Consider the following 26,084-nt stretch of genomic DNA (forward strand, 5'->3'; position numbering starts at 1 on the left):
TGAAATTTAGTCAAACTGCAATACCTTTGATATGCCCATACTGAGCGTTATATTGAGAGTCACATGCAACAAAACAAAATGCTACAAGCACAATTTCAAGCTCAGGTAGGAATAATAGTCATCAATAAATTAACATGATGATAAAGGCCGTTACATTACTTTGATGAGCACAAACATGGCAAGTGAGAAAGAATTGAAAAAAGAGAGAGAGACAAAATGGGAACTCAGATTGTGATGCTGTTAATGTGGGGGTGTCTCACTCATTTTAGTTCATTGGCCATCGTCATAACCTATAGATACCAGCAACTCTGAAATTAGCTTGTTTTAGTGCAAAAAAATGTCTTTTCTCATGAGTACACCTTTTTTCTTAAAAAAAAAAAAAAGTGCAAAAATCTTACCCTTGACAGTGTTTCTTTTCACAAATGTTCCAAAGCTTATTGGTTCTCAAAATGCAGGATGTTTGCACTTTGTGGTTTGGGTTTCACGCTAACTTCATTTGGCTATAGCAGTAAGAATTATCGATCTGCAGTGGACGAATCAGGAACAACAGTCTTTTTACCAATCCTCACAGTTCATTTTTACCATTTGCAAGGTCAACCAGCAAACCTATAAGTTGGTTTTGTCCTCGGGGATTTACATTTAAAGGTGCAGACAGTTTGAGAGTTTTTGAAATACTCAAACAAGGTTAACTCATTTGATTCAAAAGCAGCCATGAGAAAATAACACAAACGAAAAGCACAACTTTTGTTGCTTTTGGGTGTCCATTCACGAGACAGCAGTGGTTGGAGCCACTGAAAATATAACTTTTTGGAAAACAGCTCTCAAGGTGTGACTTTTCAAAAATTCTGGGGAAAAGAATCTTTCGAAAATGCCCAGACTCCATCTCTTTTTAGACGACGGAAATGTTACTACTGTGTATGCACACCATGGCCATAAAGCATTGTTCTGCACGTGTGCGAGTGGATGGACAACAACGGTTTGCCTCCTGAGTGTCATGACTCCCAGTCGTTGTTCTCCTGGAATCTCCTGGGACTTGATAATTTTCTAGTTGAGAGTCTCTGTAATAACAAACAACCTTTGTTTGTCCATCCGAATATCCGTGTACTTCCCAGTGGTAATGTTCATAGTGTACTGTTCTCTGCGTGCGTGTGGTTTCATGACAAAAACAACCAACAGTTTCTGCTGTTTCCTTGTAAACAGACATTGTTTTCAAAATGTTGCCGTATTAACGTGAAACTTTTAAGAGCGAAAATGCAGAAACAAGGCATTTTTACTTGAAACGTTAAGGGGCTCAAGACAGGAGATAAAATAGTATGAATGTAAAAGAGCGTGTAGGATGAGGATTTAAAGTAAATCCATTCGATTCAATGCCATCGACCATCATGGATCAGCAAACCAGTTTATTTCTCTTATAATGCCACTGTTGAGCTGATCAGATGGAAGTGGCAGCTTCACATGGGAAACATTGACATTCTTATCCAAGTGGCATCAAGTCCTACAGAACTTATTTCCTTGGACATAATGAGAGTTGAAGTTGATTTCCCTGCACCATATGAACGTGTGACTGTAACGACAATATGTATTTGAAAAAGGCATTTTCACTCCATGGACTCACCTTGTCTGGAGTATTCGTCTGCCTCGTGGTGAACCAGGTCGGTCACACAACCCCCATAGTGCAGCCTCTGGTCGTGATCGAAGGCCTTCAGGGTCTCGCTGGAGCTGTACGACTTCTGAGTGGGCACACGGCATTCGTCTGCGTCCAGAGAGGACGTGTTGTACTGGGGGTCTTTGGGACAGCGACCCCTGGTCAGGGAGCGGTGCCGGCGGTCCTTCAGATCCATGCTGATGTCGGGGATATGGGGGTCAGGATTCAGGGAGGAGAGACAGACGCAGAGGGGAGGGAGGAGAAGGAGGCCGGGAGTGAGATGGAAGGGCCTCCTAAAAGGCCTTCGCAATGTCAATCTCCACTTCAGTCACCTGGAAAACAGAGATAGCAGGAGGGAGAGACAGAGAGGAGAGGAGAGGAAACGACACGGAGGTTGGTATAAAATTAATGGATGCACTGCTGTGCCTCACACTTGTCTCGCACTCCCAGTAGAATATACAGGGAAAGTTAGGTAAGAGGAAGCACTGTGAATGGACATTCGAGCAACCAGGCAAATATACAACACATCGGAGTATTGATGCGGGATAAGTAAGGCTATTGTGGGGAGAAACAGAGCTGCCAGCATTGTGGTCCACAGAGGTAGTCAGCCATCGACCGCTCTGATGAAAAATGGTCAGCCAGCATTTAAATCTATTACATAAAAACAGAGAGTGACTCAAACATGGTCCAGTCATCCTAAAGTGATGGCACTGATGCATGAATGCAACAGAAGTGGATAGGAAGCTTAGAGAAGACAGACGGAGTCATGACAAAACAGACAGATTATACAGATAAGGAAAAAAAAGAAAAGGTAAAGGCAACAAAGAAAGAAAAGCAGCCGGATGCAACAGGAAGAAGAAGAGAAATGACTTGAGGGCATTGGTAGTCTCTCCCTCATTATCAGAGTGAGAATGAATCTGGCTCCCTTAGAGGCTGTAAGGGATAATCAAACACACCCAGACGCACACACACACCCCCACGCAGGACGTCACAAACACACACAGATGCACGTATACAGAATGGAAGTACCTGAGATCACAGTCTTACCAGATCTTGGCACAGCTTGTAAAGCAGGCCGCGACGCAACTGAACAAGTACATTGTGACAATACCTAATCTGAGCGAAAGCCTGATCTGTCCGAGCACCATCCCACGTTTAATCTATTCAAACCTTACACTTGTGGATGCAGATTATACATGATTATGATGCTAATAAAGCATGATACTAGTGGAGCGGCCTTGAGCAACGTATTACAGTAGCAGTCTAAAGATCAAAGTACAACAATACAACAACCAGCGGTAATTGACAGGAACACTTCCAGCAGCTGCCTGTATGGGATATTTATGGTAATAAATAGGTCATCCGTGGTTCCATTACTTGAGGCTGAGGAAAGTCTGGTCCACCCACTTGCATTACAGCGTAGCATTGCATTTTCATCAAAATATCTCTCCGTCTGGACAGTCAATTTCATAGCAGGAAAAAGGCACTTATAAAGAACAGGCATCGCTTGATGGAGTTTATGTGATGTAACTAATTGCATGCTAGAACAGACAAAAGAATGAGAAGGGGGAGAAAAAAAAAAGAAGCAAGGATACAGAATGTGAGTCAATCTATTCAATGAGGGCTCATTTTAAAATGCTTAGAAGGTAGTATTGAAAAGTGCCCTGCTATGTCCATTGATTAACAGTAGGTATTAAGTCTCATAAAGAGCTCATTATGCTTGGGCATCCATCACACAGGCTATTAGCAGTTCAACCTTAATGTGTTTGTACCTCGAATGGAGCAAGAGGAAACAGAGCGAGGATTGGCTCAGGGAATGTGCGAACATGTTCTCATCCAAACAATGAGCGACATTCTGGGGGAAATTTAGTGCTTAACGTCATTTCATAAGTTACATGAGACTCAGATGTCAGAGGTGCAGGGCGAGGCGTCAGGATGAGGCCTGACAAGTTCAGCATGACAACTTAGATAATACATTTGTATATTTCCAAGAATAAACAATGACAATGTCTGAGTTTCAAATGCAAACTAAATACAAAATACGATTTGATTTCAAATTATGTGATACCGAATCCAACCATCTGTGAAATGTTATAATCTCTACCAAAAATGGCTCAAAAATGAAATGTCATTTATTCATAGAAATGACTGAAAATTCCTTCACTTGATTTCATGCCACATGGGAGTGTTTCCCATGTCAATTACATGTCTGCAAGTCTACAATGAAAATATGAAAAATAGAATGAGAAAGCTGAATAATTCAAAGCATAGAGAAAAGTGAAAAGGGAAACTTGACTGACAATGGCACAAAAATAATGATATAGAAAGTGAGTGACCACAACTGTAAATTGTGGAGAGAGAAGTGTTTTGATATTTTCACATGACATTTTGATCACTGCAACCATTTTCTTAGCAGATTTTTATTTTTTTCTAAAAGCAAATATTATTGCATTTAAATTCTTTTATTTCAGCGTGGTTCCTCCAACAGATTCATATGCTGTTGTTTCAAAAGCATAATCAGGCAGACTTTCATTTCATTGTTTCCTCCCTGCATGGTGTGCGAGGTTCACAAAACACAGCATCGGTTTGAAACTGGAGGACTATCGATAAACTCGCTGGCAGAAAAAGCTTCTCTGTGCTACGAGTGTGAGAGGTTCAGTTCCTTCCAGACAGATTTGTGGCATTAAAAGACCGTCCTGGTGTGATGTGAAGCGACTGCTGCAATTAAACTGGATTTTCAGTGGCGTCCGTGGCGTGCAGGCACGGTGCACCCTGGACAAGCTGCCGTGCACACGCACACGCGCACACACACATTTTTACTGACACAAATTGATGCAATATAAAACCTACAAAGGTCCGGAGAAAAGAAGTATATTCTCACTGAGAGAGGACAGTGCCAACTAACACCACTGCAATCATTTTTACATAAATGAACTTGTTGATTGGAAAAAAAAACCAACAACAACAACAACAACTCAAGAACAAAGCACATTTGGTGCATATTGTTTAAAGCATTATGTTTTTATGCAGCTAGGATAAATCTTTTTTTCTCATCTAAGTTAAATTATACACTGTGTGTGTGTGTGTGTGTGTGTGTGTGTGTTCTTGTATTTCTATCCTTGTTGGGGCCAAATGTCCCCACAAGGATAGCAAAACGTGGAACGACGTGCCTTGTGGGGACCTTTTTCCGGTCCTAAGTAGGAGAAACAGTGTTTTCTTGACCATGTTGTTGTTACTGAAAAAAGTAAAAGTGCAAAAACATTTCTTTAGGGTTAGGCTTTGTTGTGGTGTGGGTTAGGGTTAGGGTAAGGGTCAGGGTTAGGGGCTAGACATGAATGGGAGTCAATGGACGGTCCCCACAAGGATAGAAATACAAGACTGTGCGTGTGTGTGTGTGTGTGTGTGTGTGTGTGTGTGTGTGTGTGTGTGTGTGTGTGTGTGTGTGTGTGTGTGTTCTGTATATAATAAACTGTTGATTGACTAAGAGGGAGAAGAAAGCACAGCATCAGAGACAGACTGATAGATGTGAGGAAGCTAAAGGGGGACAACCATGAAACCTGGAACACATATCAATCACATCTCCTACACACACAGGTGTTTTTCTCAAGGTCGCTGAAGAACGCACCTCCCCACACAAACACACACACACACACACACACACAGTTTTTGGTTAATTACTCCATTGACAACGGTCCAACCTCCCCTGATCATCACACCGAGGGGAATTGTCTAATTTATCAGAAGTTCAATTTACTGATCTTAAACCACAACTTCATGATCGAGCACAGGCATTTCCACAAACACACACACACACACACACACACACACACACACACACACACACACACACACACACACACAGATCCTGCAAGCAGCTGTCCTTGACAACATTAGATGGTGAGATGAAGGAGAAAGGAGACATGCATGCAACCGTGAAGTGACCATGAAATCCGGGCAGAATGAGAATCGTAATTGGAAGATGACAGAAAGGGCGGAGAATTAATTTTCAAAATTATAGAGGTGAAGTTTGGTGCAGATAATTTGTCTATTCTCTGCAAATAACAGCTTTCAAAAAAAAAAAAGAAAAATAATACATTGTAAATCCACTGTAACTAGAAATCACAACCAGTTAATAGGAAGTTAATGAAATCAATGGATTAGTGAGCATCAAACAAGGTTTTCCATTCCGCCTAATTAACCTTTAAAAGAACAGAATAAAAATATCAAAGCAACACAAGTGACAGAGCAGGTTTTATATACAGATGCAGCTTTTTCACCACTCAAATCTCATGTCTTATTACATGATTCGGATGTGTCTCTTGCACATGGAAAAATAGCATCTAATTTACCTAAACTGTCAAAATTGAAATGCATCCGACAAATTCTGCCACAATGGGTTTATACAGATTAGTCGGCTGGAGGTGAGCTGGTGGGGGGGGGGGGGGGCGGGGGGGGGGGGGGGGGGGGGGGGGGCAGCCAGGAGTGGATCAGAAATGTCTCAGCAGAAGGTGCATCGGTGCATTTATGGCTTGAAATTGCCTCAGGTATTTTGTGTTTTGTTGCATCATGCTTCAAATCTGCCTGAGGAAAATGCTGCAGAGACATCCGGCTCCGGGAACAAGCTGATCGCAATCGGGCGGGCCTGGCTCTGCATATTATTTCACTGCATTTGTAATGGTTACATGTACACTGGCAAGGTACCCGAAGACAATTAGCTGCAAAAGGATCCATCCAGCCGCCGCTCGCATTTATCAAACAAATAAGCATGGAGGCGATGTCTTGGTGCTCGTACAGACGTGGTTTAAGGCCATGGCGCTGTGGGAGGCTGCCTGACCAGATGACTTCTGCTGCAGCCAACTAGGTGGGTGCACCAACAGGCCACGTTCACTTTGTATATGCTACAAACCAGCCTGACATTTATTGACTTATTCTTCGGCTCCATACAGACCGAGAGGGCACGATTTACAAGGTTTGCAGTTTCTCCTTTTCAGAAGAAGTTATATGTGAAGTGCTCTTTCATTGCAGCAGCAAACAAATAATATTGATTACTTAGCGTTTTTATTTTCTAAAAAGAAATGGCTTAGTCCGTTGATCTTTACAATATCACAAAATATGAAGAACCTCTGAAAGGGAGATCTTTAAATAGCTTGTATGGCTTTATAGACATTCAATAAGTCCTCAAATTTTCCGTTTGTTTTTCAGTGTCAATGTTACATTTTATTAAATCTGAATTTATATATTTGAGACACACACACACACACACACACACACACACACACACACACACACACACACACACACAGAGTCATTTTTAATTAGTTTATATTGGGCCATTTTTCATATTACATTTTGAACCTTTTTGATACATATTTCCAATAAAAGAGCAAATTACAAATAATTTCTAAGACTCATTAGATTTGTTTTTTGTAATCCACCTTTAAATAATGAATTGCACTTTGCAAACAGGTTCTTTCATTATTTAGTGAACAGCTTTGACAATATAGTTAATTTAAAATATATTAAAATCTCAGTATTTTTCTATTCCCTCTTTTTTATTTACTGGCATTTAAGGTAAACGAGTTTCTCACCTTATAAAAATACCGTAAAATCTTATCTTGTCAGATCTCATGACTTGACTGGAAATCTGCAGCGCGGCCAATACCTGGCTCATTAAATTCAATTGTAACTATACCAAAAGTAAAAATCAGCCAACAAGACTGGCAGCTAAAAAGCTTGATAAAACACAGCATGGAGCCCATCCATCAGAAAATCCAGACACTCTTCCAGCACTCTTTGTCAACAGGAGATGAAATTGTTCATTTGGTATCTATTTTTCTTTCTCCATCACTCTCCCTTCTTCTCCTCTCTCTCTGTCTCTCTTTTTCTCTTTCATTTGAATGCGATTTGTATAGTCAGAGATGGCCTATTGAAAACTTGGCCCTGTTATCACAAAAGACAAAACTGCGGCTATAAAAGCGTTTGGCTTCAATTTTCTACTTTTTTTTTTTGTGTGCCGCTTCTCAAATTAAGTTGTTTACACAGTTTGCGCGCAAAGACAAAGGGAGGAAGACACGGAGTGACTGAGAGAGACAAAAGAGTAGACAGGGAAAGAGCTGAGTACAGAGAGGTTGAGTGAGAATAAAGAGTGAAAACAAATCCGTGAATGAGACTTGTACTCAATTACACTGAAAAAGAAAAAAAAAAAAAAAAACCTGCGTGCATCCTGACTTCAGAGAGAGCGTCCGACTGCACCCAAACACGGCTGAGATTAAAATATTATACTTACAGCCATCAAAGCATCCAATTACATGTTCTGATTCCCCTGATGAACAGTATGCACTTGACACTTCACATCCACATGTTTTTATGTGTAAATCCTTATTATCCTAATGTATAATTTGTTCTTTTCACCATGAAATATCTTCTTTTCCGTGGATCCACTGAATAATCCACGCTGAATCGATGTAATTAGTCTTAACAGTGTGGCTTTCTCCATAAATATCTCATTATGTACATTATGTTTCAAAAAGTCATTGTATGGATATCACAAATTTAAACTGTGTAAATAAATAAATGTGTGTGTGTGTGTGTGTGTGTGTGTGTGTGTGTGTGTGTGTGTGTGTGTGTGTGTTACCTGATTATTCACTCTCGGAAAGAAATGTGTGTTTATGTGAATACAAACTACAGAACGGTAGTTCTCAAAGTGTGAAATGTCAGAAAAATTGAAGAGTTAGGCAGAAATCTTTTTCCAAGATGATTCAAATTTATAAAATGAAATCATCATGAAAATAACAAATTTACGTCAAAACTATATATTATTTTACTTAGACAGAATTCAGTGTCAGTGTATTAAAAACTAATTCGAATGCTAAAATAGCTACAATCACAGGAACAGTTGTATACTAAATAAATTATATTTTAAAACAGTACTTTGCAAAGACAACAGTGTCGCTTTTTCTCACCTATGGCTCTCAACAACAGTTACTGAGAACACTGTATGATGTGGAAAACATTACAAAGTTCAGCACTCAACCAAAAGTCAGCGTTTAGTGTGGGAGAAAGCATGTGTGGTGTGAAACGTGGAAGCGCCGGGAGGTCGAGATGTGAAGCTCCTTCAGGGGAGGAGTCCTGCTGCACACTTTGATAAATCCCGCTATTGAGCGCTTAGTTAATATCTTAATATTTATGTGCATTTAAATATGTAGCATGACCTCTATTACTCTCATTTTTCCAATCACTGTCACTCACTCACACACACACACACACACACACACACACACACACACACACAAATGCACGCTCGCGCGCACTTGCCTCGTGTGAGCTTTGGACCCGGCTCTGACTGAGAGGCTTCTCACCGTGAAGAGTCATTAATCATGTCTTCGATCTCGGGTGGCATTAAAAGTGAAGGCACAAGTGCAAAGGCAAAGCAAAACACACACACACACACACACACACACACACACACACGCATGCAGAGGGCAAAATGATGGCTGGGGATGCTCGGGTGGCCTCAGTTCAACTGGAAACTGCGGCCCAGTCTGGATCCAAGATGTGTGTGTGAGCCAACAGCTGACGGCTGAGCAGGACAGGAAGCTCTTCACCTCTCACTCACCCCCTCCCACACACACACACACACATGCGTACGCACACATGAACCTCAACCAATTACCCTCAACACTTCAAACAGGTAAAAATCACTTGCCTATTAGGTGCGATTGGTCGTTGTGTTCACTCATTCTGCCGCTGTTTGCTTATTTTCTGTCACCGACACCAGAACGTCAAATTATCCTCATAAATGCAAATCAAAGAAATAAAAAAATAACACCGCGGCTGAAACGCACAAAGCTATCAAATTTACAAGTTTTAATGATGCCGATGTTTGATTGTTTTGCACGTCGCGGGTTTAAATGCCCCAACAACACATCTGCCGGTGACGATGTGCAGCAGAATCCGCCATCACAGATTTTCAGATCTTCATTTGACAGCAAGCAATAAGTCAGTAGGTGATTTTTTTTTTTTTTTTTTTACTAAATTAGGCTGCCTTTCATCTGAACGGCCACACAACAATAAGGTCACTTCCAAAAAAATAAAGCAAGCTATATTCTCAGTCAATAAACCTTGCTTTATCAGGTTTCACGTCCCTCCAGTGCCGAAATAGAATGAAACAAATACATTCATCTGTCTACGGTATTAGTGCAGATTTTGGAAAATGCTCGGCAACAATGCAGACATGATGGGATTTTTAGCGAGCTAATAGTTGAGTTTTCCCACTTAGGCTTCCCAGTTAATACGCTGCACTTGTTCTGCGCATTATTCGTGCTTTGCTGAGTATTGTGCTCAAATGAGAACAGCCCCCACGATTAACCAGGCTGAATGCACAAGTTACAAAGTATTGCTAAGGTCATACAAGAGTCTTCGGATAAGAGTTACAAACCCCAAGGTCTGCATGTGTGACTGCATGAGAGCGCTGAGGTCCCTGTGGAGGCATGATATGAATGAAAGTCACCACACTGATCAGGAACTGTGAACAGACCTCATCCACCTTCCATTTTCTCCACCATGTCTCTTCCCCTCTCATCCTCTCATTTGTCGGTATGGAAATGAATGGAAGAGGGTGGAGAAGGAGGGGGGGGGCAATCCATCCCTCTCTCTTCCTTCCCTGTGTAATCTCCACACTGGGCTGCAGAGTGCCACAGAGCCTCTGTTTATTAGACTAATCCTTAAATCCACATTCTGCAGGCCTCGCAAACGCCTCGCAAAGCTCTAATCTGACTCAAAACAAAGGGATTAGAGACGACAAGGTCCCTCTCTCTGTCTCTGTGTCTGCCAGAGTGGGCTTGGGGTGGCGCACACATGTGCTGAGAAACACACTAGCACTGTTGCATGCTCTTGCCTGTCACACCCATATTTGCTAAAGACTGATTGGCACATGCAAACCTTCACACGCGCTCACACACACACACACACACACACACACACACACACACACACACACACACACACACACACACACACAAACGCTTCCCGTGAACACAAGCTGGCTGCGACAAGACAGGCAGTTAGAGCCAAGGTGCAAACAAACTGGGTAATTACACATAGCTCAAAAACTCGCGGGAGAAATGACGGACAAGATGAGAATGAGCTGTGGGAACGGGACGAAATGGCAGCAGTGACGATATACTCAGAATAACTAAACAAACTAAGCTCATAATATAGACTGTTACGAGAAGCACTGCAGATGTGAATTTATTTTCTACTCTTTGCCAGGGGGGTCCACCTTGGGGCTGGAGGCTTATTAAGAAAATACACAATACAACAAGTTGACAAGATAATATCTGTCTTTCCTCGGTCTGTATTAGCAGGCCTGTAAATGCATTACACTCGGTAAACACATGAGAGCGTGCTCCAGGTTTGCCGCTAAGTTGCTAAGATGCTAAATTGGTTCGCTCCAGTTCACAGCTGGACCTGCTTCACACATTTCCAACCATATTTTCTTTCCTTTTCCTCCCAGTGTCGGAAATGAATAATGCATAAAACATCTGTGCTCGAGCTGTGTTCACTCTGTTGTTGATCCTAATTTTACACGCTAATCTGGAAGTAACACTGGGTCTAATTTGCTAATGTAGCATCTAATAATTTTGACAAGCAGGCTTAGTTTGATTTTCTGGCAACTTTTGTTTGGGGCTTGTTTCTCCATGAGAAAATACTTTTCTTCCAATCGGAACGTCCATAAAGACAAGCGTCGGCCGCCGACGCCCGCTGATACAGGAAGCAGGGCGCCGCCGCGTCTGACGAACGCAGCATTTAAAAACAGAATACCATGAGTAAGTAGCCTATTATCTGTTGTTTCTCTATTATACTTGTAATTTTGATGAATAATTTAGGAAATGAATAACTAGAGCAGTGCAATTATGGTTTGAAAGCAGCGGATCAAGCAGTAGACTTAGGATGCCATAAATTGATTGTTTCGTGATCACGTGTCACAAAGGACTGCAAACGACTTCCTAATCTCCAGAGCGATGACTCGCCAGGCAATATCTCCTTGGCCATTGTCTTTGTAATGATGGGACATGGAGTCGGATGGCTCAGGATATTCCTCAATGTCAACAACCGCTCTTTCCTCATCCACTGTTTGATGGTGCGAGCAAGTTAGGTAAGAAAAGAGGCGGGGTGGGAGGAGAGAAGAAGAATAACTCATACCGCAGCCTTGAAGTACAAATGAGCTTGTCCTTGGGAAAAAAAAAAGAAAAAAAAAAGTGATTTCAAAGGGCAGCAACACGAGAAATAATACAATGATATAACGTGTGGGCTGCAACATTGAAAGTATTAGTAGGGGCTTTTCAGATGCTGAATTTTGCACCAGTGTATTCTAAGCTTTATGTCTTTACAAGCAAGAACAAATGCTACCAAACACTGTTTGGATGAAGGTAAATGTCAGCTTTGGAAACATAATTTTAATTCTCTTTTGGAGTTCCATGAAGTTTTTGGGGGTCTGGATGATATTTTTTTTCTCATCTGTTGTACCTTGGTACGAAACCTCAGCAAAAAGAAACATTTTTATAGCTTCTGTCACACAATATGTCATTGTTTGATCCTCAGCCGATAAGGATCCACACTTTTAGCAGCTAGCAGAATTTAATTTAAACAGGTTTTCTTTCCTTTTAACACTGTAGGTTTGCAAAATGCAAAACGACCACAAACACATTCCTTGAAAATTGTGTAATTTCACAGACATGCCATATCTTTTTACAATCCTGGTGGTGAGGCAGTCAAGTTTGAGCCCAGTTCAGGACCTCTAAATTAGTTTGTTTTTCTTAATTGCATGCTAATAATAAATTTTATTTGTAGAGTAAAAATAAGACAAATGAAATGATTTACCATTTCAAGTCAACACATATTACAGACAGGCTTTTCCTGATTGGGGGTTGTTAAAATCAGATTTCAACATGTAAAACAAATATAAATCGTAAAGAATCCAGAGCAGACCGGGATAGTTGAAATTAATGAGCAGATTGCTGTCAAAGTTCTTGACTTTGTAAGTTGGTGCAAGTGGGTGTGTCAGTCAATACCTTCAATGTGCGATCGAGGCAAATCAAGGGTCAATCAATAATCAGCTCAGGGTCCCCGCAATTCCAGCATGGATAAGGTGGATACTGAAGATAAATGGACTGTTGTTTTTTCAATATGCTGAGTGTATTCTAGTGTGAAGGATTTGACCAGTGTGTGACGCTTTAGTATCATACTCTAAGGTTATGGTGCGCGTCCATGCCATGCATCTGATAATACTGTCAACGCAGGTGAAGGTCATCTGTGATACAGAAAAGCATGGCCGTCTGCAGATGGATCATATGAGCGGAGAGGTCACCAAGCGAAGCTGCCTGTTCTTTTATTCATTGAGGGAATTCCTGCTCGTCCACATTCAGAAGAATCACACTCGCACTGGTGTGTATGTGCGCACATGCACAAGTGCATTGGCTTTTTCACCTGTGCCCCAGGAACGAGCTGCAGCACAGAGAACCAGGGCAAACTTTGCCGCGGTACTGTCAGTGAGTTATTAAAACAATCGAGTGCTGACAAGCCCCGCGTTCTGTCGCAGAGGGAGAAGGCTAGGGCTTAATAACTCAGTGTCACGCCTTGACATTCTTACCATCTGTCTGGGTAAAATATTCAAATGTGCAATAAATGTCACTGGGGACAGACGGTGACACTGTCTAATTAACACTATGACAGAGGTGACACGCTGAAGACTTTGGCTGGCTCCTACTGTACAACATGCATTGCCTGCATGCGTCTGTGCATGTCATAACTCCACGCAGGGGTGAAACGCTCACGGACACTGTAGCGATTTTTTACTGCCACCCCGTCTCTTCAGAGGAAAGTCAGCTCTTGTTTAAGTAAACAGAAAAATTGTAGCACTAACACACATATTAAAAAGTGCAAATGACAGCACCTATAGGGCTGCGAAAGCCCAGAGCAGTGAATAAATGCCAGAGAAGATTCATTTCTCCAGGCTGAAATGTCAAATGGGGGGAGATCAGGGAGGAGACCCAACTGTCAGCCATGTGCGAATGTCTTACTTCAGCTCAGGTAGGTACATGTCGGTCAAAAACAAGCTGCAGTGACTCATTTCTTAGCTTGAGAGGAGCGAGTGAATATCCCCCTCCGTTTTTCATGGAGCAAATTCAAGAGATGAGAAATGGAGAAATTGCTCATGAGTAGAATAAAAGCTGAGAAAGAGTTTCAAGCAACCCAACCTGAAATGTATCCATTAACCAAATAACAAGATTCCTCTTTTACCTTGCTCACTTCTTCATGTCTATTACTGCTTACAATATATGAGCATCTTATGTTAGACACAGAATTTGATCATTTAAGCTGAATGGGGTTTAAGGTGAGTCAATCTGGCAAAAACTGAGTGAAATCCAACTGAATCTTTAAAAAAAAAAAGTATATTCAAGCAACATATTAGGAGGATGGGATGGATGGATGGATGGATGGAAGGATGGTAAAAAATAAAAAAAATCACAGAATCACAGCTGAAATAAAGTGTAAACTGTAAGTGTGTCCCAAAAACACAAAGTATGTTCAAACTTAGTATGATATTTTACATAAAACTCCAAAATCATATATTGTATTCTGGTAAATTATTATTTCATTTCACTTTTGGTAGAAGTTCAGCTGTGAAACATCATTGTTCTGTGGTAAATATAACTTATTTATTTGCAAAATTAATCTTCGCCTACGTTTGCGCTATTTGAATCAACTTCATATGGGGAAAAAAACTGTTATACCGTACTATATGTTTTTTTCTGTAAAAAAAAAAAAAAGAAAAAAAAGAGAGAAAAAAAAAAAAAAGAACCTGGATGTGAAAAAAACAAAACAAAAGAAAACACCACAATGTGTTCCAACTTTGAGCACCTAACAAATACCTGGCTGTGTTTTCTCACTCAGTCGGCTCTGTTCTCACATCCCTCTGCCTGTGTTCTCTGAGAGGCTGTTATATGAAGCACCCTTAATGGGTTTGTGAGGGATATATTGGACTTCAGTAAGAGATCTGAAACGCTATGTGTCTGTGCATGCATGTGCAGGTGTCTGCGTGTGTACCCACAAGTGTGTGTGCTTTTTGGATTGTCATGTCGGGTCCTATATTACGGTGCCTTTCCACTTGTGTTACTGTGTGCACTCACACTCCAAAGCCATTAGATTCTATACAAAATCCTGAAGCTGAGAACTTTGAAGCAGAGAGCGCTGCAATCGACAGGCCGGTCCCCCACTGAGCACATCTCTCTACTCTTGATCTCCCGTACTGTACCGATCTCAGCTGGAGCTTCAGTTGCACTTTCACGTGGGCATTTTTGACTCTGTTACTTTATCTGCTCTCCACGGCCCACACATGGCGGCCTCTTTTTTCTGGGCACATGCATGGCACCAATATTGCACCGCTACTATAGATAAGTGCCTGCTTGGGTCTATATTGTTTGTGCCTACTGTGCTGTGTCTCTAAAGCCGCCAACTCGTGGTCTGAGAGTGTTTGTGCCTGCGGGGCCAATAGAAGACAGCTCTGGCCGCTCTAGCACCAATGACATAGATGACTGGTCCCATTTAGCATGCTAGATTTAGCTTCATTAGAGAGGATGTGGCTGGGAAGGCACACAGAAGAAATGAAATGAGGGGTAAGAGGGAGAGACGGGAGAACGACTGCTAGGCTTTTTCAAGGGCCACTTTGCAGTGGAGCTGGACAAAAAGCCAAAGCTGTCTCGTAAAGATACTTTATAAACCAGCCATATCCATAATGGCAACGCATAGAGAGAGAAATGGAAGAATGAATAGAATCAATGCAGCAGACGGGGTCACATTAAAAGTACACCACACTGGGCTAGACTATCGCATCACTATTAGCAGAAAGCTTTACACAGGTCTGAATGCTGTACCTTGGGGCACACTGATTCATAACACCGCAAAAGAAAGTGGCTGAAAACTCACTTTATAATTAAGAAGAAAAAAAATTATTTAGACATTAATCAACTTCAAATATTTAACTATCAGATTTAAAAATCTGTTGCAAGCAAATAAGGGCATGAACAATCTCTCCAACGGGGCAGACAGATTACATAAGGTCTGGCGCAACAAGTGTCCTGACTGCTGATCCCTTAAAACTGCGTCTTAATTCAAGAAATGTCCAACACTGGGATGACAGATACAAATGAGCTATCACATCCAATTGGCAGATTTGTTTCTCTTCTATTATGGAGAATAAGTCGGTGAAATTGAAAATAAGAATAAATGACTTGTCAAGATGGACACTGTTTGCCGTGGTGAGGCAGAGGGAGGCTGCTGCGATTAATGTGTGTCTGTTTGAGAGGCCGTCCAGAATAGGTAGGAGCTATCGGACTAAAACTGGGCTGAAATCTGTCATTTCTAACAGCAAACAGAAGATCTGGGGTGGGGGACGATCCTCCAAGGTCGTGCATCAGGGGAGGTACATGCTGATGTAGGAAATCCTGGAGTATAAATACTTTATCAAAGCCTAGAAACTGAGATTTTAGGTATTTGTGCTTCACTTGAGAGTTCATTTTTCTTACTTTTAAAGGGCATTTTCAACATTTTAAAACCAAATGTCAGTACATTTTGCTCCTTACAATTTATGAAGTGGTTCAAAAAGTATTTTAATTTCAGTTCATATTTCACAGAACAGAAACTACTATCACACTGTGAAGATGATTCTCAGGATATACCTCAACATTTGGCAAATGACAAAAAAACTAAATTTTCTGATCAGTAATAGGCTACTCTGATTGATCACGGAGACTCCAAAAATATTGTCATCACTCAAAGGCCAGCATAGGGGTATGCACTCCTTTTACAGGGAATTTTAATAATTTTGACTACCAATTCAATGCTTTTCCGTTTCCCTCCGTTTATTAAATGTCTGATGATATTTTTCATTGAATGCAGTTGATGAGCCAGAGCAAGTCTCGAGGGACCGCCACATCTTGGATTCATTGCTCCCCTTAATGCCGCCATAATCCCATGTGGATTAAGATGGAAAAATGATGCCTGGATGCACTGATGAATGGGTGGATCTCAGGATGGATTACTTGGTGGATGGAGGGGTTAGGAAATCTGTCCATTACATTCCATATAATTCTACAAAAATAAGTAAAACTTTCTATATTCAGAAAACAAACTGGCAGAGATGGATTTCTTCTTGCTTTTAATTATCTGATGCATACTATGCATCTAGTAATGCAGACATCCCAGTTTATATATGATGCACATGTGTGAGACATGTTGACCACAAGACTCCAGCCCAACAAGGTTTGATCTAAATGTTAGAGATATGAGAGGACGGCTGGCCTCAGAGAAGAGGAGCCGATTGAATGTGATGTCCGTGAAGGGAGAACCAGTGGCCACATGGAAAAAAAGTCAACCAGATTTCAGCTTTAATCACTTGAATATTTTTGCGTGTACAGTTGCCATCTCTACATCCGTGTAGCTCTTTGTCCCTGATTTCTGAGCAAGCATGTAAACGTGAGTGCAACTGTGAACACGCTTGAGGCAAATGAACACAAAAAAATGGCTGCAGTTATGAATGTGCTCATGCTCATGTGCATTTCCAGGGAGTGCATATCCTCCAGAAACTGAAGTGCACATGTCATTGAAAGGCACCCTGGAAAAAAAAAATAGTGGGAGGTCATCATACATGGCCCTGGCCCTTGCTCTAGGTCAATGTCACAATAAGTGCTGGTGATGGAGGGATTTCCATGGTAACCGGAGGGTTTTTAGAAAATCAGAGCGGCTGAAGGCATCCTCCGGTTGTGTCTGTCTTGCAGCAAGCAGACCTCTGGTGATTTATCCCTCACTGCTCCTGCACCAATGCTAAACCACCAGGACACAGCGACAAGAGACACAGTGAAACGGGGGACACGGTGACTGAGGTTAATAAGAGAAAAGCACAACTATCTTAACGCCATACCGAGAAGTGGTATTTTTTTCAAAACAAGACCTTGCGTAACATCATAATTTGTAGCTGTTAAAAAGAGCTTCTGCTGTACAGCAGCAATCGCCGGTTTCATGATGTCCAACGTGATTGCTGTAGACACCATAATAAGCGAAGGTAGTGGAAAAAGTTTTTTTTTTTTTTTTGTACGCCTACAGTGGTACTTGAGAAAATCTTATTTATGGAAAATGTACTGTAGGCTGCCACTAAAGCAAGCTCTGTTATAAAATATAAGCTTGTAAAAGGGCATGAAATGTTGGAAATCAACAGCATCAGGGGACATTAGGAGAATCGACAAGAGAGCTGAAGACATTTCTAAGAACAGCCTGAGTTCTTTGCCCTGATTAGTTGGAGAGATTCATTATAGCTCTGTAGGGAACTCCTGGAGAAAACACACTTGAAGAACGGCCCCCTCTCTGGTGTTCAGTAAAAGAAATAGCAGGTAGCGTTGGTGTCAGTAGTATCAGATGTGGCGTGGAGTGGTCAAAATAACAGTGGTGGTGTTTTGGTGGCAGTGGCCACACCAGCCTTGTAGAGTGCTGTATTGATGAAGATTGGAGTAGAGTGCTCTCCCTCCTCCTCCACACGCAGGCCTATATTGGATTTCACGCTGGCTGCCCATTCACCAGACACTGCAGTGCATTCCTAACCAAAGGCCTGGAGGCAATACGGCTGCTTTATTTGTTTATAATGTTTAGGCTTCCCGCAAATGGCTTGCGCTGCAGTCCCGATAACTGTGCGTAGTTACATTTAGGCAATCGACTGGGCTCATTTCGACATGAGTGCCGCAGCTCAATTCATTTGGAATGGACTAAAATCCAATAGAGCTTTCTAAGTGGGAGGAGGAACGGAGAGAGGAGGAGAGAACTATGGACGTAGGAAAACGGAGGAATAAAGAACAAAGCGGAGGGGAAAGGTCAGTGTTGCCGATGCTGTAATTTAAACCAGACAGCCTGTGTCGATGTAAGTCTGTTAAGAGAGCCGTCTACCGAGATGAACACTGATCCCTCCCCCTCACTACAGCATGATTGACGGATAAAATATGGCTGCCCTCCCACCGCTCTCGGTTCCCGCACTGCCCTCTGTGAGTTACACAGCTCCCCGATGCGTATCCCTCTGGCTGCCACAGCACCCATAAAATCTATGAAGAGCCACCTGCCAACTTTCACAACTTCAAGTCCATTAAGAGATATGACTGCATCCAGGACGAATTCCCAGGAAACACTCGCAGGAGTGAAACTCTAATTTACCGAACTGATGACAGATGATGACACACGGGCGACAAGGCGGGCGAAATGAAGTTCGCGGTGTTGCAGTAGGTTGGTCCCTGGCATGATGCACAAACCACGGCGTCTGGAAAGTGAACTGGTGTGAGTCATGTCACTTCTTATGTGCGCCACCGGTTTTGAATCATCGCTGTGTGCGTGTGTGTGTATGTGTGTGTGTCTGAACACACGCGTGTGAGCCTCCCATCCTTTTCACTAGCCTACTCCTTGTCCTCTGCCAGCTGCTCAGCTTCTCACTCCATTTGCTCCAGACTTCATACACATCTGCCCACAAAATCCATCCACGTCTTCCAGACTGACTGAGACACACACACACACACACACACACACACACACACACACACACACACACACACACACACACACACACACACACACACACCCACCCCTCAGGAGATCGGCAACGGCCACTGAACAAATCAATTTGTTGTGGAGGTTCCTGATTTGATTACAGTTACTAATTACTTCTTTAAAAACACAGAAAAACTGCAGTATCTCCTTACCTAGGACCTCGTGCATCACCATCTGCCTCCCCCATTTAGGATTGCATTCATAATACACACAGCTTTATTACCGTAGTGTTGTTGTGACACATTAGCTCTCAGTGTTATGACTGATACAATCATTAGGTTTTGCTGAACTTGCACCAGTTAGTTACAGGAAGATGCTCTACATTCTGATGTTAGTGCCTCCTGAGGAAAACAGCTTTTAGAGCTGAATAAAGAGAAAAAAACAAAAAAAACAAAAGAAAATGCTGAAACAGAAAAGTCTTATGAAAGTAAACTAATGTTTTTACGGCGCTACCGATTCACCGCAGCTCTTGTGGAAACAGTGTTGAAGTTGCACATGCTTCGGTTTAGTTGTGAGGCTCTTTATCTTCTCCCATGTACTGTTCTCAAGCAAAATGACAATCATTAAATAGCACATTCGGCTGATGCTCAAGCCAACAGCCAGCTCACTAAGAGTGATCGAGTGAGACAGCACTTCTGAAACTGTTTTTCTTAGTTAATTCCAAAATATTAATTCCCTAATAGCCATTAGTTAATGTCAAAAGTAGTGACATTACAAAAGCACATTATTTAATACAGTGTTATTCTTAACACAACGTGTGACTTATGATAAAGGTCAGGCAAAGGAAAAAAAAAGTCAACCAGCGCTCCCTAATTACTTTTGCCTTTTCTTTTTTCCTGCAAGTTGACTGCACATTTTCTCAGTGTGAAACGTAACGTCCTTGCAAACTTTAGCGATGTCTCAGAAATTCCTTTTCTACGTGGTTGTAGCAAATAAAAAATCTGAAGCCTCCCAAAGGCTCCTGTGAAGTGAAGGATGAAAGCCAGTGAGCGGGAGAGTGGGTAGAAAGCTGGAGTGAGGGGTTTGATGCAGTCTCCTGAGAGAGAGGAAGGGAGTGAGAGAAAAAGAAAATGCAGGAGGGGGGCGAAAAGTGTCCTCTGAAAAAAAAGAAAAAAAAAAAAGAAATAATAGCTCATTGATGCAACCATTTCCCCTTAACCTCAAACGGCAAGCTTCAGAGCCGAGAAAGGCAGAAACCAGGGAGTTTTCTGGAATAAAAGAGGAGAAAGGAAAGAGATGTGCCCTCTTCTTTTTCTCCCGCTCCTCCTCTTCCATCCTCCTTCCTCACTTTTTCTTTAGGCTCTTTGAGCTGAAGCATCTCTCAGAAAAATGACAGTCCTTATACAAGAATTTGGTTCTGTAATTAACCTGCTCATTTGCTAATTTGACTGTAATCAAGCCTCTCATCTTTCCCAGCGGGGTTCCAGGGCTCTTTGAGCAGACAAGGCAGGAGACAGTAGCAGCGAGCTCGGTGATGAGTTGCATCAAGTGCCTCCTCTCCTTTACTTCACCTTCCAAAAAAAAAAAAAAAAAAAAAAACCCTGCATGCTCACAGGAATGAGAAAACAAGTTCAGGTAAAAATGTGCCGTAGAGGCTGACACATGGCGTAGTATAAAGAAATAATAATAATAAATAAAATTGGGGAGAAAAAATAGAGTGTTGAAGGACGAGAGACGTTTCTCTGGGCTGCTCGTAGCTCTTCCGTGTGTTTCTGCCCCCGCAGCCTCACACACTAAACTCTTCAAGAAAAAAAAAGATGGAAGCTCGAGCAAAGGTATTCTCCATTTGCAACCATTCAAACCAAACTATCCAGCTGACATTTACATCTGTCAAGACCCAGCGTGTGTCCTTTTCTTCTCCCTGAATGATCAGAACCCAGTATACCTCTTTTGATTCCCTCTTTATCATGCTCTTTTATTCCCGCCGTTGCTGAGTCTGTGTCTATCTCCTCTCTTGCTCACATTCAAACACCGCAGCAGACTCTACAAACAATGACAGACTCCACTGGTTGCCAGTGGCAACAGAAGTGCGCGGTAATGGCATCAGTCTGGCTATTAGTTTTGATGTGAACTTCATAGCTAACAATTATGAGAGCACGAGAGAGACCGAGCCACTGGGGCAACATTTGCATGCCGCCTGTTAATTCATTAATGGGGCTGATTGAGCTGCTCTCCAAATGTAACACTTCAGCTGGAGGAACCCGATCGGACTCCACCCCAGCTCTGATTCCGATTGTGCGCGATGGACGCTGTGGTCCTCCGAAAGTCTGCTCATCAGATCCATGATCGTTCAACAGCAAGAAAGTAGCTGCTGATTGCATCAGACCACTCAGATGTATTTATTTAAGTGAAAAAAATGGTTTCGCAGCTACCGAAATCATGACTGAATTACAGACTCCTGATTGAATACAGAGAATAGAATAGAAACACATTTTTTAATGAAAACGTTCAAAAATTAAACCTATGAAAGAACTGCTAAATTACAAAAGCATCATGAGCAACAAATATAATGAATCATCATCGTACACATTTTTCTGAAATATACAACCCACTCAGCCAGTGACACAAAAGCTGGAGTTTTAATATTCAATTTACCAGGTCTGCTTATTCGGAATTTACCAACCTCAAAACAGGGAGAGCCTCAGAAAACCCCTGTGGTCTACATATTAAAAATAATACATGCAAGAAAAAAAAATGAAGATTCATATTTGCCTTGATAATTCACTGAATTGATTAACTTATATAAAACCTCCAATAAACAACTAGAAATTAGAAGTTATCCCATTCTCTGACAAATTTTGTGCGTCATTACAAAAGTCATGTTGGGATGTTAAACCTAAACCTGAACTTTCAGCTGGAGCGGCCCTGAAACACAGGTGCCTGTGCTGAGAGTGTAATCTTCCAGATAGTGTGACAGACTGGTGTGATAAAACGCATTTTAATCCAATTAGATGATCGGCTGAACAGATTTGAAGAACCAACATGCAGTTGCAGACTGATCTGAGTGTAATACGGATCAAATTAGATGAGTCTTTGGTGGCCTCCCTTTAATTGGCAGCAGTATAGTGAGAGGGAGTGAGCCGGAGAGAGGCAGACAGAGATGAGACAGAAGTTATTTAAGAACAGAGAGGGTCTGACTCAGAAACGGGCTGCCTGACAGTCGGTTTCTAGAGACAGAAAATATCTCTTTGACGTATTGAGTGTGACTGAGGAAGTTCTACTCATGAAAGCTTTTCCTCTGTCATTCTCTTTATGTCTAGTAGTTTTTTAGATAGAATTCATACGCCAACTGCATGCCACCCTGACTCTGTTTTAGCTGCCTTTTTTTTATTCAATATCCTATCATCTCCTTCTTCTACTTCTTTCTTTGTTTTTTCCAGCCTGGGTCTGTGGTGATTCCTGCTCCCCAGATGTCCAGACAGCAGGTGTTGTGATTGGTAAGGATCAACTCGTCTCAGTCCAATCAGACACTCCAAGGTGTCCAGGATAAGAAAACAAGGAGTAATCCCTTAATGGGACTAGCATACTGACATAGTTGTGAACCACGACTAGACTACATAAAAAAAAAAAAAATCGGTACAGACACTCACAAACAGGAGACACAGACATTGCCACTGACACGTTCACAATGAATTGGTAACCACTGAAGCTGCGCCAAGCCACTACAAAGAAACAGTCTTCCCCAAAGGGCACAAAAGGACTCAGCCCAAAAAGGTAAGGATGCATGCTGAAGACTAATGATTGGTGCATTTTGCTGTGTTGTGTGAGGCATCTCCATGCAGTTGCCATCTCTACACAAAAATGGGAACGGCACAAAAGGAAAAGTGGTCGGTTGGCATGACGACAGCGGCGAGTCAGTCTAACGAGCGGCTGGGTCCAATTATGAATGTTTGGTCAAACGTGCATGCGTGCACACACCTACACATTTGTGCGCGCACACTCACATATGAGCGGAGGTGACATCCCCACAGATGTCATAGAGGTGAGCAAAAGATGTCTCTCCAAATAGAGCCCTCTTTTTCTACGTCTGCCAGGTACTCCCCGAGCCTCCTCTACTGTTCCACAATGCATCTCAGCTGATAACCACCATCTGGTGCTGCACCGCCAAAAAATGACCCCCAGAAAGAAACTTCCCTGGCTCTGACCTGCTGAAATATTTTCTATTCAAGTTTGTGCGTGCCATTTCATTGTAATGACTGCAAAAAAAAATAAAAGAGAAAAAATTCAGTGAAGCCAATTTTTGCTGAATATAACAAAAAAAAAAAAAAAAAAAAAGTTGAAAAAATAGGATATATCCTTTATAAATGGGAAGCTAAAACTTGGGCCGGGGCTTTACTGATCTCACTTTCTTTTGCACTGCACAGAGACATAACTCGCTTACTCTTTAAAAGGCTCAGCCGCATCAGGGCTGCATAAAAAATTCCCTGATGAAGCAAGATCCAAATGAGCTGCATGTTGCAGCGCAGGAGAAGTCAATAAAAGTGGATGGATTTTCAACCAGGGAACAATTATGTGCTTCTCTCTGGGACGATGTTTCCCTCAGTATTTTGTGCTTTTTGTATGACTATCTACTTGTATGTACAAGAGCGTTCAAACCTGCTTTTCTCTCTTTTTCTATAGACACAGATGCAGGCCTCGGAAGGGAAACTATACAGTACATCCTCACGTGGCGGAACAGTTCCTTGAACCATGCACAGCCTTTACCCGACAGCTCTCCACCTCCTTCCCTTCCGGGCCTGGCCGGAGGGTGGAGGATGTAACTCACTCATACACTCCCCTTCCTGTGGGATTACCACTATTTTTAGATAAGCGCCCCCTGGCTGTGCTGGAGTACAGACATGTACCTGTGACTAATCTACCATGGTAGCATGCGAGCAACACACACACACACACACACACACACACACACACACACACACACACTTTGTCTCGATGCTGACACACAGGTTTGCCTTTGCATACGACTCCTGACAACATGCTTAGACACAATATTCCACGCGTGTGACAGCCGTCGCTGATATAAAACCGAATAAACGTGGACACGTTTCTCGTTTCAAATTCACACCTCACACGCGGCGTGTGATGCGGCGCGTCTTAGGTCCGTGACCCCCCTCACCTCAGGACAAACCACAGTTGCCACAGTAGCAGTGTCGCCACCTAACCCTTCCCCTCCGCTCTCACCTCTACAGCTAGAGAGGTCCCATCTAAGTTTCAAACCCTCTAAAATATTCATCGGCACCAAAAAAGGAAAACTTTTAATACACATGAAACAAGACCCCACTACCTTTGTTGTCGCTCTCTTTCTCTTTGCTCCCTCTCTCCTCTCCTCCTTCCTGGTCCCTCTCTGTGGTTCTCATGAATAATGAAGACCTATAGAATCCAAGTGGCTCAGATTGTCCCTGCAGTCGGATACAGCTCTCCTGTATTGATCAAATAAGGCTCCTTAAATAATTAACCGAGCCTTTGTCATGCAAATGAGTGGCCGCAGCAGCGAGTGTGTATCTGTGCTCTTGTGTGGCTGCCGGTTCACAACACAAGACGAAGCCAAAGGTTCATGCGGAGGTCTGCGAACTTGTTGTGCACCTTGTTGTGCAAAAACTCAGCAAAAATCTGAAGGGGACAAGTGAATGTGACCATACGCACAATGCACATAAATCAGGCGGAAAAAAGAAAATCCTCTATCCTGTTTTTTTCCCCCAACTCTCTCTTTTCAGTTAAAAGGCTGCAGTGAGGAGGCACGGGGTAACACAACAAGGGCAAACAGACACACAAAACATAATTCTGTCTGTGCTAGTCTGTAAAATGCAAGTGTAAGGAGATGAGATCACTTTCCTGTATTGTACTTCTCATTCATCCCAGCTCCTCAATGCTTCTGCCACCGTACAAAATGCTTGGAAATGGAACCTGCCACACAAGTCTTTCTTCCAAGGATAGACTCTTTTGTCATGCAATAGTTCTTTGCAACAAGGAGCTCGTTTTCATTCAACCTCTATTTTTTTTCCAGTCTGTGACTTTTGTGCGATACGAGCAGGCATCTTTTTATAGTCTCTTTCTGTTTTCTTTTGGTTTCCGTTTACTTTGGAGGGTCAAAACTCACTATTTTGTTTTTTATCACTGACTTGTGCTTTTTGGGAATAAGTAGTTCACGCTCACAACATAACAGAAAAGACATGGCTTCAGCAATAGAAATCTTCAGGAAGAAAAGTAGCCAAAACCTGGAGAAATCCTTAAATTGGCACTATTGGTTAATTTGCATAAATGATTATAAAAACTGCACAATATATCATTTGAAGATCATCATCTCTGTCTGTATTTTTTATATTTATCGCAGGTTTAGAAAGAAAGTACAGTGTGAGTTTTTTCCAATATTGTGCAGCCCTATTGCCAATATACAATTGTATTTGTTGTGGGGGGGAAAGACAGAAGTTCAGTGAAAGCACTCAACAGTCTCCAATATTGCCAGAATGAGTTGTGAAATTTCTCACTTTTTTTAAAAAAACAAAAAATAAAAAAAAAAGTTACTCAAATGGTATGAATGTGCCATGTTGGATAATGCCAATAATAACATCAAGTGCCAACTTTCCAGAGACTTTGCACATACAAAAAAAAAAAGAGAGAAATCCCAGATCACTCTGACCTTAAATTCTGGTGAACAATAGCTAATGTGTTTACTTTGGAGAGGAAGCAAATATTAGTCCCACAGCTGAAGAATTTCCCCCAAGGCATTGTGGGATATGGTGTTAATAAAAACATGTTAGGCCGCAATGACCTTGGGATTTAGTCAGCAGAACCCACTTAG

General features: G+C 42.0%; 1 protein-coding gene across 5 annotated transcripts in view; it reads right to left on the reverse strand.

Annotated features, from left to right (window-relative positions):
- Positions 1-26,084, reverse strand: part of tenm2a (teneurin transmembrane protein 2a) — a 232,366-nt gene that overhangs the window by 173,217 nt on the left and 33,065 nt on the right. For all 5 annotated transcript variants that reach the window (XM_030101639.1, XM_030101622.1, XM_030101630.1 and 2 more), the window contains exon 2: positions 1,616-1,977. In XM_030101639.1, the coding sequence (XP_029957499.1) occupies positions 1,616-1,841 (226 nt within the window). In that variant the 5' untranslated portion in view covers positions 1,842-1,977. The remainder of the gene's footprint in view (positions 1-1,615; positions 1,978-26,084) is intronic.

This window comes from Salarias fasciatus, chromosome 2 (genome assembly GCF_902148845.1).
Source record: "Salarias fasciatus chromosome 2, fSalaFa1.1, whole genome shotgun sequence".
NCBI lineage: Eukaryota > Metazoa > Chordata > Actinopteri > Blenniiformes > Blenniidae > Salarias > Salarias fasciatus.